General features: G+C 31.5%; 3 protein-coding genes across 11 annotated transcripts in view; 2 read left to right on the forward strand and 1 right to left on the reverse strand.

The window, feature by feature from the left end:
- The window catches only part of LOC145736045 (uncharacterized), a 108,674-nt gene that overhangs the window by 1,304 nt on the left and 88,958 nt on the right, over nt 1–18,412 (reverse strand). For 5 of the 7 annotated variants that reach the window (XM_081990260.1, XM_081990271.1, XM_081990278.1 and 2 more), the window contains 4 exons: nt 6,824–7,026; nt 4,124–4,236; nt 2,847–3,113; nt 2,713–2,793 (listed from right to left, as the gene is read on the reverse strand). In XM_081990260.1, the coding sequence (XP_081846386.1) occupies nt 2,713–2,793; nt 2,847–3,113; nt 4,124–4,236; nt 6,824–6,859 (497 nt within the window). In that variant the 5' untranslated portion in view covers nt 6,860–7,026. Of the gene's footprint in view, nt 1–2,712; nt 2,794–2,846; nt 3,114–4,123; nt 4,237–6,823; nt 7,027–10,116; nt 10,269–13,360; nt 13,502–18,412 lie in introns of those variants that run through there. The other 2 variants (XM_081990296.1, XM_081990288.1) reach the window with 2 other exon arrangements.
- LOC145730461 (uncharacterized) lies at nt 14,308–15,596 on the forward strand. Its single transcript, XM_081981679.1, has 2 exons — nt 14,308–14,812; nt 14,870–15,596. The coding sequence occupies exons 1-2, from the start codon at nt 14,633–14,635 to the stop codon at nt 15,032–15,034; spliced, it is 345 nt and encodes a 114-aa protein (XP_081837805.1). The 5' UTR covers nt 14,308–14,632; the 3' UTR covers nt 15,035–15,596.
- On the forward strand, nt 15,610–17,929 carry LOC145730441 (uncharacterized). Of its 3 annotated transcripts, none has more exons than XM_081981670.1 (4): nt 15,610–16,396; nt 16,733–16,916; nt 17,133–17,204; nt 17,544–17,929. In XM_081981670.1, exons 1-3 carry the CDS (start codon nt 16,233–16,235, stop codon nt 17,169–17,171), a joined length of 387 nt encoding a protein of 128 aa, XP_081837796.1. In that variant the 5' UTR covers nt 15,610–16,232; the 3' UTR covers nt 17,172–17,204; nt 17,544–17,929. The 3 variants fall into 3 exon arrangements, with proteins under 3 accessions (XP_081837796.1, XP_081837784.1, XP_081837789.1); XM_081981658.1 differs by having other exon boundaries at nt 16,733–16,869; XM_081981663.1 differs by having other exon boundaries at nt 17,133–17,929.

Raw genomic sequence — 18,412 nt, forward strand, 5'->3', positions numbered from 1 at the left:
GAAAAATATGGGACCCATGTTTTTTTTCTTTTTTGCTCTAGATATACAAACTAAAAAAAGATCTAATTTAACTGGAAAAAAAACTTTTTTTGAGTAACGATAGCTCTTTAGGTGAGAACTATACCAAAATAGAGAAGTGAATGATATGAAAAACTAAATTGCAGATTATCAAATTAATCTTTTTGGTTCCTCGCACCCTTCGTAAATACTGTATATTATATTATTACAGGTATACTGTATAGTATATCTGTATATTGTTTTCTTTATTAATTTATAGAAACTCTAGATCCCCACAAATTGTGTTAGCAAGTTTTTGGTTTTAAAAGCATTTTACAGAAAGTAAAGTTTATTCAAAGCTTCGATGAGAACAGCAACAAAAAACAAATTTTTCTTTATTGATCACACACAGTGAAATTTACACTAGTCTAAGGTTTGATGATAAATGCACCTTCGCCAAATCAGTTTTTTCTAATTGTTTTACCCACTGTACCTACTCAGTACTCATCAAAACAACCAATAAACTACAACTTTGAATCGATAAACATTCTCTTAAATCATTTGTGTTTTAATTAATATTTTGAGGTTTTATATTTGTTTTTGAAATTGTGTTTGATTCTTGTGTCACAAATTCGTGTATAAGTATGGGCATCTCAAAAACGATGAGAAATACAGGGTTGGTTAAATTATGGCAAAATAAGTTTGAAGTATAATAATATGCCGTCTTAATAAAATTTCATACATTTCGATTACATCCGAAGATATCCGAAAAAAACAGAATTTTTGAAAGTTAATTTCTATTTTGTTGTTGATTTATTTGTTAATATTGCCACTTTTCCTTCTCTACAACTTGACAATATCATAATCCGACGTTTTTTCCATATTGGATTTTGACATTTTCAAATAGAGCTTTTTTTCTGATCTATTAATGTGATATGGTTTAGTATTGCAATTTTGCAGAAATAACAACAATAATTTTTTTTCGTAAAAGTTTTTCGCGTGAAATTTGGCATTAAAAGACTAGTTTCAGAATTCTACCGATTTTAGAAATGTCGATTTAGTGTTTAATTCCTTATAATAATCTATAAGCTTTTCGCTTGAAATTTTCTCTTCAATGACCAATTTAGGTAATTAACCAATTTTACAAATGTCAATTGAAAAACTTTATTTTCAGTAGAATGAGAGATTAAGCGTTGTGTCACAAAATTGGACAATTATAAAATCAGTAAATTACGAAAATTGCTGTTCTTAAGTCAAATTTTAAGTGACAAATTTTGGAATACCCTCAATATATTCTACTGAATTTAAGTAACTAAATTAATATTTGTAAAATTACGAAGGCGTAGAAAGGCCACAGACGTTATTTTTCATAAATTTCGACTTCAAACTCGGAAATTAACTAAATTCCGACTTCAAACTCGGAAATTAACAAAATTCCGACTTTGAACTCGGAAATTAGTTAAATTCCGACTTCAAACTCGTAATTTAGTTGCAATGTTGTCAATCTGACAAATTCTACTATTTTAGATCTACTAATTAAAATCAAAGAGTGTTTGCAATGTTGCCAAACTAACTAATTTTACTAATTTGATTTGAAGAGTATATGCAATGTTATCAAACTGACAAATTCTACAATTTTGATTTGAAGAGTGTTTCCAATCTGTCCAAACTGACAAGTTCAACTAATTTCTTTGAAGTGTGTTTGCTTGCAATGTTGCCAAATTAATAAACTCTCCTAATTTAGATCGAACATTTCAAACAGAATGTTGCCTAACTGACAAAATTTGGTAATTTGGTTCAAAAGTATCCTTGCAATGTTATCAAACTAACAAATTCTACAATTTCGGTTCGAAGAGTGTTTGTAATGTAACCAAACTGACAAGTCCGACTAATTTGCTTCGAAGAATGTTTGCAATGTTGCCAAATTGAAAAATGTTGTCTAATTTGGTTTAAAGAGCTTTTGCAATGTGACAATGTAAATTCTGAGTTCGATGTCGGAATTTAACTAAATTCCGAGTTCAAAGTCGGAATTTAACTAAATTCAGAGTTTGAAGTCGGAATTTACCTAAATTCTTTCGGAATTTAACTAATTTCTGAGTTCAAAGTTGGAATTTAGTTAATTTCCGACTTTGAACTCGGAATTTAGTTAATTTCCGAGTTTGAAGTCGAAATTTAACTAATTTCCGAGTTCAAAGTTGGAATTTAGTTAATCTCCGAGTTCGAAGTCGGAATTTAGTTAATTTCCGAGTTTGAAGTCGAAATTTAACTAATTTCCGAGTTCAAAGTCGGAATTTAGTTAATTTCCGAGTTTGTAGTCGAAATTTAAGAAAAATAACGTCTGTGGCCTTTCTACGCCTTCGTATAAAATTAATTATTAAAAGAAATGTTATAAAGAAGAAACAGAGAATATAAAATTAAGCAATAGAGAAAAATCTGAGTGCTAAATCATGTCTGTTTTGGAATATAAAAACTTTCATTTTTACTAAATGTCATTTGTACTCACTAATTATACTTCTGGAAAAGATAATTTACTGGACATGTTGATGGTTTAGACAAAATAAAAATGGGTTAAATATGAAATTTATCTTGTAGTAGTGTTGTCACGAAAACTGACGCTATATCGAATAAAAATCGATGAGTTAAATTAGTCAAATAATTTATACATGATTTATGGAATAATCTGTTGAGAAAAACACAAGAAAATCACATACTTACTTTGAATGTGGATGCATTTGTTTCTGTACAAACCGGCAAGGTCTATTCAATACTGATTTATGACAGGATAGCTCGTAAAACCTGCAAAACAGAACAGTGTACAAAACAAATAAACATATGACAGAACCAATTACATTTGCTTGTAAGTGTCACTTTTATACAGATCCACGAAAATACCCTGGATGTTTTTACCGCCCGACGGCTCGACCATCTCCAATACCGATGGGCAACACTCAACACCATTGTTCATTTCAACACCTCTTTTATTCATTTCTGTATACTCGGTGGTGACCAAATCCCAGCTTTGTTTAAGCGTTAGCTTTTCTCCCTTATTGGTCTTGATCCCGAATTTTAGCGGCTTGTTATGCTGGTAGTATCTAGTAGCATTAAGCTCGCTTCTCCTGTTTAATGGTTGTTAATTAAAATAATATCAAAAGGATAGGACAGGTTGCACTTTTACAATCCACTTGGATTTTCATCACAAAAGGATCAATAAGATTGCTAAGAAACTTAAACTACCAATAATGTTTCGAACATAAAATAACAACTGTCATGTGCACCAATAATCTACCGAAAAGAATGTAGTAGCTTCAGGTAATGTTTTTTTTTGTGAAGAGTTTTGCTTGCAGCATTGTTTCTACACACCATTTGGCAGGATTTCACCAACATTATTACATTACAACGATCTTATCCAACTCGATAGCAAAATGACGTTTAGAAGTGGTTGAAGAAAATAACAGACCAATCTCTCATACTCTACAAGCATAAACAAATTTACATTTCTCTTTTCCTCAAAACTAAATTTGGTTAAAGAATAAGTTAGTCGGAAAAATGCTTCTCTTTTGGAGCTTTTCTCCTTTTTTGATCATTAATAGTTTCTGTTTCTGAGGTGAGTTAGTTTGAAGATATTGTACTATAAGATTTTAGTAGCAAGAAGAACACATTATTTTAGTACAAAACGAACACTGCTACATTTTCACTTGATAATCAATCATGAGTACTCAGAAACTACTCACCAGGAAGAAAAACATTACTGGTTCTTATGGTTGTTGAAACGTTAATTACTGTAAACTGTTGATTTCAGATAACCTTAGAGCAAGAAATGAGATATCTCAGAAAATCTGGGTAGTTATTTTCTATATCTACTCGTCTGTCAGCTAATATCCCATTAAAAAATTCTGTAATGATTATCTATAGCTAAATTTTCAATTTGAAACAACTATTTTGTATTTATACTGTTTTGGATATGTTTGGTGACGACTTTCTTGGAAAGTGTTCTTCTCTATTTTTTTTCTTTAGTGAATCCTGATTGATATGAGTAGAATTATAATTTTTTTTTGAAAAATTTAGAAATGATAAATTGTAAAAGTGTCAACCTTGTATTATAAAACATTACAAAATGAATACTTACTCGTGCCGGTGTTTGGGTCTGTCACCGCTCCTTCTATCAAACACGTGGTACAACGACTGATCAAAGTGCTCTTCACAATTCACTTGTTGAAATTCAGCGGCCAAGCCGAGCAACTGAAACAAAACCAAAACCCTATAAGTAACCACTGACAAGACAGTTTGGAAAACGCCCCGAAAAATTAGCCGTGATCCGTAAATCATCGTTTCGCAAAAAAAAAACGGTAATAATTAAGTTATAACATAATCGGAGACGCAATCAAAATCATTAATAAAGCACACAAACGGGCCGCCGGATTTGCAGAACTCGATTATCTACCACTTCGAATCTTCATTGTGTCGAAGACGGAGTTTAGAGTTACGGTTGTGAAGATGCAGAAGCGCGATACCCGGCTTCAATGTCTTCATTTGGGTGTGCGTGACAGCCGAGAAATACATACACACTACACGGTTGTTAAACTGTAATTTTCAGTTCTGATGGTTGCTGTTTTTTTATTTTAAGTTTAAAGAATGGTGGCAGGTTTTATTTTTAATTTAATTGCATTAAAATCGTTCATATGCTGGCGAGCAAAAATAGACTTTTGCAATGCAATAAAACTTTACTTCAGTCTTTGATTTATCTAGTGATAAGGTGAGTATTTTTCTCCAAAAAGCTCTGCGTACATATCTTACTACAAATAAACCATTAATCAATAGTAGACAAAAGAGTAACAATTGCCATCCAATAAACATTTTGTTTGGGGCTGCTTAGATTTTGGATTTGGATTTTGGAAAAAACAAGCATTTTGGAGAATTCCATATTTTCAGCTTCATTCACAATCTTTTTTTTCAGGATTTTCTCTTTTCTAAAACTCTGCATATACATGTATCCGTTAAGACTAACAATTTATCTTGGTTCGAATATGAATAATAAAATGAATTACATTTGCAACCAAAAACAGTTATCCTAAACTTTCTCTTTTTGTGCAGACTTCCAGAAAAACGAACGTTTAGTTACATACACATACAACTGACAACTCAAAATAAACAATATTGGACGAAATTATATCTTTGAAATTGCTGAAAGCAACTCTATTACCAGTAGAAAAAAGTACAGTTGAACTGTACTTTTGGTACAAAAATTTCTCTATCGAGATTTTTCTCAATTAATTTTCGTTTGTAAATGGTGCCAAAATGGGTAGCCTGTTCCAATACACAAAGCCACATTAAATTTGTGTGTGTGTGTAATTGTTGTAATGGTCCTCATTTGAGGAAACCAATTTTCATAGATGTACTTGCAAGCATTTTGGGTAAGGATAATAATTAATAATGAAGTTATTTCATTGAATTGGATATCTATATATCTTTGAAACCGTGAATTTCAAGCTTTTTTCGAGTACAACTGCTTTGAGAACTCTTGAGTTTTTTTTTGGATATGTGAAAACACCTACTTATTCAATGGGCAAAACACCATGGGGCTTAAAAATAGTCGAACAATCATATAAAAAGAAACCAATCAAAATCATAGACTGATACAAAACATTAACTGATATAACACCAGGTAAAGTGAGGAGAAGCGATTTCAGAAGAAATAAAGATGGTAGAATAGTGATTGTACATTATCTGTATTGTGGTTTGTTTTAAAATCTGAACTTTTGTTATCTAATTTCAAATTGGAAAACAACCCCTAGCTAAGTGTAGAATGTTGTTGTTAAAAAGAAACAAATTCAAGTTCCTCAAATGAAGCAAAATACCAAAAAGCTATCGGAAGAATTGAATTCTCTTGAGAGTGCTAGAAGGATATCGATTACGCTGTTAAGTTAATACAATAATAATTATTACACTGCCTTTACTACCGTTTACTAAAAAATTACTAAAACCTGCTATACCTAATATAGAACACAATCTAATCTAATGAATGTTGCGAATGCAAATAAATATATCCAACCAAGTTGTCTCTCCATAGACTGGCTAATAATTCAGATATATCCGGTAAAGTAACTGAGGAATTTTACGGACTATTCGAGGAATGTAACGATAATTCCTACATAAACATTTCGCTTTCCTATTGTTTGAAACTAATACCACAGCGCTTAGCCGGCTTTACAATACAATTTAATAGGTACCTGTGTAATGGAAGTGAATTAATTTTGATTTATCGTTAAAGGTACACTGACGCCAATAGTCAATATACATTGTTGTCAGTTCGTTAATTTGGTTAATTGACATTTTAACAGTTTTATGCTTTTAGACTTAATTAAGTCTGAGATTCTCCAGGATGTATTAGCCAAAATTACTTAGATGACTAACTAATAATATATGTGTAATTATTTAGTTGCGTCATTGGGCAACTAAACATTTTATTTTCCCAAAAGTCACACAGATGCGGGGGAATTTATGGGTTTTCGGCTTTTCATTTAAAGTCGCTGAATAAATACGGGTTTTCTTGTTTTGATTGATGAGTCCGGCTCGGAAAAATTCCTTGTCTAAACATTTACGTTTTAGGCCCGGCAGGGATGAATCAAAGTTACTTTCAACTTTTTTTTTCACGTTTAGAGTAACCACTGTTTGCACTGTTTTTGGTGTAAAAAGTCATCTTTTCCTGCACTTAAAAAGTTATTGTCATTGTTGACAATTAGGTTGATTATATTGTAATGTTTTCTCATGTAGCTATTTGCTAATTAAAAATTGTTTTTAATATTACTTAACTTATTGAGATACTTACCGCGACAAGGACTTGGATATAAAGTGCAATTTGCATAGTAGCCAGTGCAGGCGGGGGTGATTTTTCGAGGGGGAAAACTCAGGTCCCCGCTCCTGGATGTTTGACCACTGCTCACTATTCGAGGCCGGTTTTGAGCCTTTGACAGGTTGCTCTTTCATCTAACATACTGCGCGATGGTTTGAGTTGAATTCCTCTTCAGATGCCTGAAAAAAAAAATATTTACTCTTAAATACGTTACGACAATCTCAATAATACAAAAGATAAGTTCAATGAAAACTTGTAATCTCAGAAATTTAATATTAATTTTATAGAATAACAAATTTCTTTGCCCTGCTTTTTCATCAGTTAAATAAGGATCAATAAACTTTTCCCTTCATTATTCCGTTTGGTGTTTAAAAGCGTTTAAAGATTCTTTTCAACTCTTATTAATAGTTCCTCCAAAGGGCATTGAGGTTGATAAATAGTCCAGACTCAGGACTTTCCAAACCCTCTTTGATATTGCAGTTTTCATTGTTTGGCTGCTGAAATGCACTAAATGTGGTTTGTTAAAATATGTTTCTGCAAGTTATTGTTATTTCCATTATCTTCGTAACAAAACAAAATTTAGCAAACAGAGTCTTAAGAGGACTTTTTTCTAACTTAACTTTAAGAAAATACCAAGTTTACACTAAAAAAATTGTGTTATCATTGTATTTTACTATTAGTGGTAATATTTTTGAGCTATCATTTTGTTGGCTCATGTCAGAGCTCATCAAATTCCAGTTTTGTAATTTGTTAAAATTACTAGCAGTACTATACTATATATTACAGAATTACATTGTAAAATATAGACCTAAAACCTAACCTAATCAGATAAAATTCCCTAAAAAATCATATTTATGATATGTAGACTTATAAACAGTCTTCTTTACGCTATTATCCACTCGTTGAAGAATATGCTAATAAATTACTGTTTGCTTTTAAGTAAAAATCATTTTGTTGAAAAAAAAAACATTCTTGTTATCAGGAAGTTTTTATTAAATAACTAAAATAACCTAGCCTAACCTAACCTGCTTTCTATTAAGTCGAATGCAAACATAATCAATTTAATGCGTTTATTGCACTTTATTCTATTTAGCGTCAGTAAGTTGGCAATTCTCAATAATCATTCTGCCCAAATCGGTTATGTTTTGTCGAATTGTCACGTACACTCTAGCTAAAGCATTCAAGTGGCGCCAGGTCTGGTGATCAAAAGCGCCGTACGAATTCATCATTCAAAATGATTAATTGCATAGAAAAAATATTTAGAGAGGTAGCAATGAAGCTTTCTTTATATTTTCCTAATAAAGCAGTCTATAACCTTCAATTCGCTTTAAACTGTTCAAACACTTTTCAAATGCTCCTAAAGTAGTCTAAAAAGGTTTTAAAAACTCTACAGAAACTCCAAAATTTTGTTTTTTTTTAAAGCTCTTTTACAGATTTTTATTCTTTTTTGAGGAAAATAGTTTTGCTTTTTTTCACGATTTTTGTGCATTTTAATCCGGACTACTCATAATAATTACTATTTAATTCTGAGTTTGGTTCCTTTTCTGTATATCCACTTTGTATATAAAATCAGCTCTAGAGTAAATAACATTTTGTATTAAATAAGTAATTCAGTTTCAAGACTTTTTTACGGTCCTTTCGGTTACTTTTCAATGACAGGAAGTTGACTATCTTGAATCGTTCTTTTGACCAAATCGATTATTAAGTTTGGTCCTTTTGTCACGTACACCCCCTAAAATACTTAACAGGCGCCAGATCTGGTGGCCTGAAGGATCACTCTCCTACCACAAGTTCTATTATTCAAGCTTTTATTTATTTATGTAATGGAATAACCATATATTGAGTTGAATTATAGAAGAACAGAAAAAAAAGGAAATTCTCAAATATTTTCTAGTTTGATTTTTTTTTATTCTTAGATTGTAAATTTAAATGATATTCTCGTATATTTTAGAAAAATTGTTTTTCAGCTCCTATTTTATCACGTCCACACTAAATTTAACTGTGTAGATTTACTTATTTACATGTATAGGTTATTTTTACTGGCGCCTTGTAGTTAGACATCAAATTAGCAAATTACTGCTATTTTGTTTACAATTAACTTTGCACTGTTAATGATTAAATAAATCTAGGTAGAGAACATGATAATTTTGTTGATTTTAAATACAGAAATTTATATGTTTTATATGTGGCTTCAAGAGTTTTATTCATACTTCAACAATTACGTTTTATACATTTTAAAACTTTTATTCTTTTACAAGGGCAAGACAGTCTGCGTTTGATTTAGCATCTCCTATAAAAAATTAAGGAAAACATGATGGTGTATCCATTAATCAAAGACAAATTCTTTAACACCTAAGTAAATATTCAAATCCCTACTTAAGAGAAATCTATTAGCCCGCCAACTTTAGAAGATTCATTTGTTGTTTTAGCTGCTAAAGTCATCACAAAGGTTCGGGTTCTAGATGAATGATTTATTCTGAGAAGTAGGTAGCTGCCAAATTCGGCAAGTTTAAGTTCATTAAATTATTTAGTTTTATGGGTGACCCAATTATTATTATAATGACAAAATTCGATTTAATAACAGTGAAAGATTATTAATGGAATTGATAAATGCACGATTAAACAGCTGAGCAGGCAAATAACTGGAAAACAACTTTTTTGAATAAGCATGTGGTCATATGTATAATAAAGCCTACAAAAAGAAAGAAGAATTTCTGAAATACTTTAAGGAAAGAATATATTGAAATGAAGACTTTAAAAAACACTTTTAAAAATTGATATAAAGATGAAATATTTAAAAAAGAATTACATGTCAGGACTTAGAAGAATTCTAGAATTCTAGATTTTTTTTTATGAAAATGATACCTTTGTATTGTTAAGTAAGCAAATTACAGTTGCCTTAAAAGCTACTTTTTGTTGTTATTTTATTTCTGTTTTTTAAACTTTTTACTTTCATTGCCAATACATTGTTTAGTCTCCTTCAATATTTAATTTAAAAACTTTTCATCATCTCAATTTTTGTGTTTAGCTTTTCCACTCAATTAACTTTCCTTCAACTAAAAAGTAAATTCCTGAAACAAAAATAACCGCTGATCTATTAAAACAGACATTTTCCCAACAAATGCAATTACAATGCAAAAACCCCGTTAACTTTAATTGAATTAATAGAATTATTTATATCCGTTAATGAAGTGTTGATTTATTACTTTATTAAACATTGCAATTAATATTAATTAAATCAGTTTAGGTCTGTATAAATGTGTACCAACCATGTAAATATCAGAAAATCACTCTGGATCGCGAACCGTTTGAGCGAAATTATTCGAATGGTCGCCAACCACTGCGGTTAGCATCTTCACTTGTCAACGCTCGGACACACGAAATTCGACTAAATGAATATAAGTTTAATGTGAAGTTAACGCTAGACATTGTGGAAACGGACTGAATGCCGAATGTGGATTATTCGATTCGGCGAAAGTGATTAATCCGATTTCGATAATGTCTATTAAAAGCGCTTGTGCTTTTTATTGGTCATGTTTGGTCTTATCAACATGAATGGCCATTTTTTTCTCTTCTAACAATTGTTTCATTGTGTTGTTGGCAATTCTGTACTCGCCAAGATTACCAGTCAAAAAAAATCGATAAAATTTTTTCCATGGGAGATTTACAACTTTTGTCTGTAAAAACAATTAGGTAATCGTGCTAAAATAATGAAAATATCCCCGCATTCTTTCCATTTTGATAATTAATTTACCACAGGTTTGGTAAATAAGCAATAAATAAAGGATTAACTATTAGACAACTCTCTTATTATAGTCAATGACCATAAATCTTTTGGTTTAAAATAGCTCGGCTAAATTAACATTATTAATTGCCTGCCATTGCAGTTTGTTTGGTAACGTCCAAGTTGACTGATTTTTCCATTATTAATCGATCCACAAAATTGAAATCATAACTTTGACGCTAGTATTACCGTCAAGTAGCTGTGTAGGTTGTGCTAAAATAAACTTAAACTCAAAAATGCATTAATTATCTGAAATTCCTTGCTATTAAACCAACCATATAAATGTTTCATAAATTACTCATCAATAATTTAGTTTCTCATTAGATATGTTTGTTACATATTTATTTTTGTTGGTTACTTTTCACTCTTTAGATTTCAGAAAGCTACAAGACAATCTGAACGTTTAGAACAACGTTATTTTAAAACTATAAAAAATGTGCAACATACGTGCAATGTATACTTTACATATACGTTATTGTTACATTTTAAGGTAGGTTGATTTTCTGGACAAAATTTGATAAAAAAAACGACATTTTCAGATATATTTGAGGGTAAGTAAACTGATGGTTGCTTTTAGAAAAGACAAAATAACAATTTTAAATATTATATTTAAGATTATACAGGGTGGTCCAGTTTTAAATGTCAATAATTCACCAATCGATAGCCCATCAAAAAATAAGTTGACATGCATTATGTCATTTTCCTGAAGACCGCTTCCTAAGGAAGACACAAACCTCCAATGTTATATATTAGCTTGTCTGTGATGTTATTCAAAATTGACAAAAATGTCTACTTGGGTTATTGTGTTTTTTACTTTAAAATGGTTCAAAAGTATTCAAATATGGTCATCCGTGAGGTTTACGAGTTAATTTTTGACACTAAATATTCAATAGTCAAAAAACAGGATTTTTGGACTAATGTTTCCTGACGTTCAATTTTTTTGACTATAGGTAGTGTAAAACTGATTATTCAATTCAAACTTTTTTTTTATTCAATTAAACACTGGCAACAGTCCGAATTTCCGGACTAGTTTAATTCTAAAAATTAGCGTTCAAGACTAATATCGTAGCATTTAATGCCAAAATTGTTTACTTTCATCAATGAAGAGAATGAAACAAAATAGTTTAAAATTCGGTTTTTCAGTCTTAAATCACAGTGAAGCGTCTAGAAGTCAATTTAATACTGACAAAGCGTGAAATGGCATGTTTAAGCCTATGGAAAATAGGTTATGGTTAAGGTACTTGATTTTCCAAGCTGAAAGCAGTTTTAAAGCCCTAAAAATAGTCCGGAATTGTAAGAAAATAAAAAGCAAAGTAAGAAAACTTGAAAAGTTAGTCTTCAAGTCAATTTTCATGAATCTAATGTCAATATCCTGTATTTAAGACTATTTTCAAGACTAAAATATTGAAATGTATTTTCAAATTATGAAAACTTGCTTTAAGTGCAATATTTAAGCTTTTTATGTCACTTTTCATTGGTACAGAGTCACTTTTTGGTGTCCAAGTCAATTTTCAAGGTTGAAATGTGTGAATTTGTAGTAAAAAATTTTAGATAAAGTAGTTTTTCATGGCTACAAGTCAATTTTCACTACTAAAGTTTTTCAACTTATCTGAAAACTATAACGACTGACTGCAAAGACAGTTTTTAAGCCTCTAAAGTCAATTTTCACAGTTTCCAAGTCAATTGTCAAGGCTAAAGTCTTTCAATTTGTCTGAAAACTGGTTACAAAGACAATTTTTAAGCCTCTCAAGTCAATTTTCACCGTTTCAAAGTAAATTTACTGGTTTCTAAGTCAATTTTCAAAACTAAAGTCTTTCAATTTGTCTGAAAACTATGAAAACTGTCTACAAAGACGTTTTTTAAGCTTCTTAAGTGAATTTTCACTGTTTTCAAGAAAACTTTTAAGTTGGGTTGGGTTTGTTTTGAACGTAATAACTCAATTATCTCGTAAACAAAGTTTCAAATCAGAATTTTATAAGAGATACTTATTTTGTCAAATTGAACAAGTAAAGTAAAAAAATATTTTTGAAAAATATACAGTGACGTCGAGAATAAAGCAGAAAAATGGAAACCATCTTTCTGTATTTACATCACTGGACAGTTTCGACAAACGTCATTAACATAATGACTATTAATTGCACATATATTTGTTCTAGATTTGATTAAAATATTGCTCTGACGGTCTGACAGTTATGACAAGAAACCGATTTTTTAAACTAAACTTTTATGGACTGTATTTTTTCCTTGGGAAGCATTTTTCAGGAAAATGACATAATGTATGTTAACTTATTTTTTGATGGGCTATCGAATGGTGAATTATTGACGTTTAAAACTGGACCACCCTGTATAATAAGGGTTTTTCGCTTCTACGAATGATATTCTTGTTATACTCTCTAGAACATTAGAAAAATGCTTCTTATAGGTTAGAGATTAACGACGTTATGACTCAAAATATAATTTTTACTAGCGAGTTTATATTAGCAGGACTTCAGCATTCAAATGAGATTTTTTTTACACTTTTCAAAAAAACAGTTTACGTTTAGGAACTTTTCTGTTTAGGAACATACTGAATTATTTACAAGCTTCTAAAAATCTTTTCTAAATTATGTAATTCAAACTTTTGAAAAAAAAAAAGTTTTAGTGCCATAAACATCAAACTTAAATGATTCTCTGTCATAAAAAATATAATAAAAGTAACGATAACATTAGCGAAACAACAAACAACTTACAAATAAGAAAAGAATACACATGAGAAACACACGACACAAAATCCAAAAGTATAAAAAAAAACGATTCGTTTCCGTACTGTTTTCGAAACGTATATATCGGAATTCGTATCGGAATCGGACAATCGAGGAAACTCCACTAATTCCCTCGGGATACCTGCTATTATAATCTCGCGATTTACTGCACCCACGCGTGCACGCGCCGATTGGCCGGATCACGATCAACCTGTTGATTGCGCGAATTCTGCAGGCTGATTGGCCGTAAATGGGGGGTGTAAAGCGAGCTGATTGGCGCCAAACAAGGGGATGATTTCTGGACAGTCGTGGGCGCAGTTTTAAGCATTTAATTTAAGTTTTTTTTGCCAAGTTTATATGATCAAAGTCTATTTTTAATTTGTTTGTTTTTTTTGAACTGTATAAGTGGATTATATAGCAGTGGGGTGATAAAAATTTAGTTGCTAATTAAGTGTACTGAATTACTTATTTTGCGTCAATTGGTGAGTAAGGCGGCTGAATGGAGAATGACGAATCTAGAAACATGTCAAGAAAAGGGAGGGTTATCTGGATTCCTGTCAACTAATCCAGTTAAGTAAGTTTTGCCTATTGAATTAAACGTCAATATGGCCCATTTTTGTCTGCTGTCCTTTTTAATGCTAATGGTAAATCTCATTGAACAATAGTTATTTGTTTTACAAGGCGAAAAAGTAGCACATTTACTGCCGCAGCGCTATTCATTGCTGAGTCGAAGACGAGGCCAAGAAGAAAGATGAGGCAGTAAATGTGCATTTTCGCCGAGTCAAACACATAATTTTTTCGCCGATTATTGTCAATCAGAATAACTTTTTATATTTAAGTAGTAACTAGTAATACACCTCTCCTATTTCTAATAATAAATACTGTCCACCTATGATGTACCTACAACAATAATTATACCTGTTTGGTTGCTATGATTACCATCTTAAATATCCATCTTAAATAAGCCAAAATTGACATCTAAAAGTTTCGTCAAATTTATAAGTTGTTCCTTCATGATGGAGACTATGGAGTGACGACGATGTACCTCTAACGCCTCCGGAGGTGCGAGAAGCAGCCAGGAATGTAGAAATTAATCTCCTACCGGAAAAATCGAAAAAAATATATGAAGACACATACTGCCGATTTATGGATTACCGGAAGAACAAGAACATCGGTTCGTTTTCAGAAAACGTGTTAATCGCATATTTTGCTGAGCTGTCTTAAAAACTAAAGTCTTCTACATTGTGGAGTGTATATTCTATGCTCAAATCCACCTTAAGCACTCATCATAATGTAGATTTGGCAAAGTATTTGAAACTAAGGGCTTTTTTAAAAAGGCAGAAAGATGGATACCAACCCAAAAAATCTAAGGTGTTTGAGAAGGAAGAAGTTATTAAATTTTTATCGGAAGCTCCAGATGTCAACTATTTATCAACCAAAGTAAGTTTCAGAACTTTGGATCGAATTTTAAGTGAATAACCAAGTATTTTTGTCTAGGTTGCGGCGGTTCTTGCGATTGCCGGAGCATGTAGAAGTGACGAACTTGTGCGAATGCAATTAGATGATATTGAAAATATGGGCAATAAGCTATTAGTTTCCGTTCCTGATACCAAAACGAAGAGACCGAGATCTTTTGTGGTATCAGAACACCTGGACATGTAAAGAAAATATGCTTCTTATCGTCCTTCTGGATTTGAAAGCCGAAGATTTTTCTTCAGATATTGGAGGAGTAAAGCATTAAAACAAGTTATTGGAATTCATAAATTTGGTGCTATGCCACAAGAGATAGCAACTTATTTAAAACTACCAAATGCTCAGAAGTACACTGGACATTGCTTTAGAAGGACGTCTGCTACTTGGCTTGTTAATTCTGGAGCTGACATCACAATGCTAAAAAGACATGGAGGATAGAAGTCCACAAGTGTTGCTGAAGGCTACAAAGAGAATTCAGTCGAAAGCAAAAGTGTGATTAGTGAAAAAATTCTAGCGAATATTCCCACCTGCAGTGACAGTGGGAAGAGAAAAGATGAAACTTCTAGTTCATCGGTGTATTTGAAAAATAGTTCTAACGAAGTGAACGACAAATCAATAATAATAGAAGGATGTTCTCATTTTACTGTTAATGTTTATAAATAATTATATATACTTTTGAATGTTTGACTCCAAAAATGTTATAGTGTTTGGTGTTTTTTCTTAATTAATGTTAAATTTTATGTTGTGTAAACGATGTCATATTTATACAGTGCGTTTTTTTTAACGCGCAACATAGGATTTTACGTGTTAAATTTTTAAGCCCATGTTAGACCATTTTATTTTGGAACTGCAAGTCTATAACTTGACGGGTGTGTCTTTAGTACCCTGAAGCTTAAGTAAGTCTACCAATTTGGTCTAAAAAATGATTAAAAACTGGAAAAAAATCATTTTTTTTCGAAAAGATTTTATCGTTCAATACTCCCTGTATGCATTGTTGTTCCTTGTTGTTTTTATACTGGCAGGGCAGGTAGCAGGTAAAGTGACATATTTTGACTGCATCACGACCAGGCCCACTAATCTCATATAGCCAATGTGAAGCCATGTTTTGGATTCTTTCGAGACACAGGGGGAGCTACTGTATTGTTTTTACCTGTAGATGGTTTTTTGTGGTTAAGCAAAACAAAATGAAAAGGATGTAAACAACTTTTGACAAATTCAAATTTTTTTATTCAAGTCTATTAAAATATTGATATTACGGTTGTAGTTTTTAATTTATACGTGTGATTTATACTAGTTCGTGGGCGGTGTCTTTATAGTGTTCTCTTCGTAGGTTTTTTTAGTTTAGTTTTTTACCTTTTGGCTGGGTTTTACAACGACTTTTGTCACTATGGGCAAGGCGGGATGTGCCATAAAGGGGTGCAGCCCTTCAAAACATTCCCGACGATTTCGTTTTCCTAACCCGGAAAAAGACAGTGTTACTTTTTCACTGTGGAAACAATTTTTAGGACAATTTGTTATACTTCTTTGTTCTAATATGGAAATTTATAGCAGGTAAGTTCTCAAGTAAAGTTCATTTTTATTTGTTATAATGTTAAGGTAATAAGAGGTTTTTAAGGAGGCAAAGAGAAAATAGGTTTAATAATTTGTAGAACTCAACATAGCTTCTTAGTTTATGACGATTATTTTAGTAAGTATAGTGGAAAACTAATGTATTCTTTTGCATAAAGTGCGTTTAAACAGTACTATGACTCACTGACTAAGTGACTAATAAATGTATCTGTTTTAATACCCTAGTTTTGCACTATACCATACCTAGGTACTACTAATAGTAGTACTTAATAGAAATAAGGTACAGTAGATAAAAATGAAACTGAAATGTATTTTCAGGTATTATGTGTGTGAAAAGCACTTTTTGCCTGAAGACTTTAATACAAATAACAGACGCATGCTAAAAAAGGGAGTGATTTCTTCAAGGTTCTTACCAAGTCCTTGCCAGCAAGTACCAAAGGACCCAGATTCCCCAAGTAATTTTATTCAAATAAAAATGTACCTATACAGTGATGTCGCGCATGTTAGTATTAGTATTTTCTTTTTAATAGAGGTTTTGTTTCCTGGAAAAACTGCTGATAGCATGTTGGGCATATCCATTTAAAATCTAATAAAAAAAATGTGGAAATTGAGTGAGTGCTCTTTCGTTGCACTTACCTAACACCTCCACTGTGTGAAAATGTGAAGATGGACTTATATACTTTTCGTTCTTGTAATATTTGAAATGTTTGTTTCACAGAATCTCTTGAAATCCCCTCCATTGACTATGAAAAATTAAAGAACTTACCAGATCAAAGACCATCAACTTCTGGTAAATATGAATACATATAATTATTTGGTATAATCTGTTTTTTTCAAAAGTTTAGCTATATCATATCCCGCGTCACCACATTACGTTTGAATGAACTGATTTGATATATCTATAATTATTAGGCACGTATTCACCAAAAACACGAGCAAAAATGAACAGGACCAAACATTTGTTTGACATGCACAAACCAAATCAAATTACATACGCTCTTTAATCCTCAAATTCTCATACAGGTATCTGTGCATATCCAGTAGAATAATATTTATAAACCTGTTAAGTATTCCTAGGTTTATATATATTTTTTTTTAAGTAAATTTTCACAAAGTAATCCATCAACAGGCAATCCTAATCAAGATGTGCTTCCAACTTCCTCCATCTTTTCCAAGAATGAATCCCTGTCTTCTGGTAAGTTTCACGTTTTAAAGAAGCAAAATAAAAAATAAAAAACCAAAAAAAACCAACCAAAAAAAAACCATATTTGAAACATTCTTAAAAACCTTTGAGGTACACCTATGGGTATACAATGGTTGATACTTGCATGTGCATGTTATTTATAATAGTAATGTTTTATGTATAAAGTGTAGCTTTATGATCTATTCTTAACTATAGTCTTAAGGTCTTGGGTTTTGCACCAACTTACTAACCAAAAGCTTATTATTTTTGTAGAGTATGTGTTTTGTATGTTCATTTCCTTAAAATATATATAATATATTTTGCATACACTGGACTTTGTTTTATTTACCTGTTCCTTGAACTAAAACCATGAAAGAAAGACTTAATTTAATTCAAAAAGCCCGCCAATACCAGTTTATGCAAGTCTACCAACAGATGGCGCTTTTAAAAATCTGTCATGACAATAGAGACGTAAAAATGACATCTGACGACCATCAAATGTGAACATGTGGCGACCCCTGTGACTCGAAAGAAATCATACATACAGTGCTTCACCTTATTAACACGGAGATTAATATCTATCTAGTGTGTTAATCTATGATCACGACCCGACATCTTTTGAACGTCAAAAGGACATTTTATGATTGTTTGGAATACTGTTTGGCTTCAAACGGAGGGCACTTTGAACAATTCACTTATAAAAAAATACTTCTTTTGTTCTTAACTTTCTTGATATAAAGTTAATGATCACCCTGTTTTACTTTCTACGCCAAATTTTACCTGCTACCTGCCGTGCCAGTATCAAAAACAACAAA

Source organism: Ips typographus, linkage group LG1, assembly GCF_016097725.1.
Source record: "Ips typographus isolate SLU linkage group LG1, UJ_Ityp_2.0, whole genome shotgun sequence".
Lineage (NCBI taxonomy): Eukaryota > Metazoa > Arthropoda > Insecta > Coleoptera > Curculionidae > Ips > Ips typographus.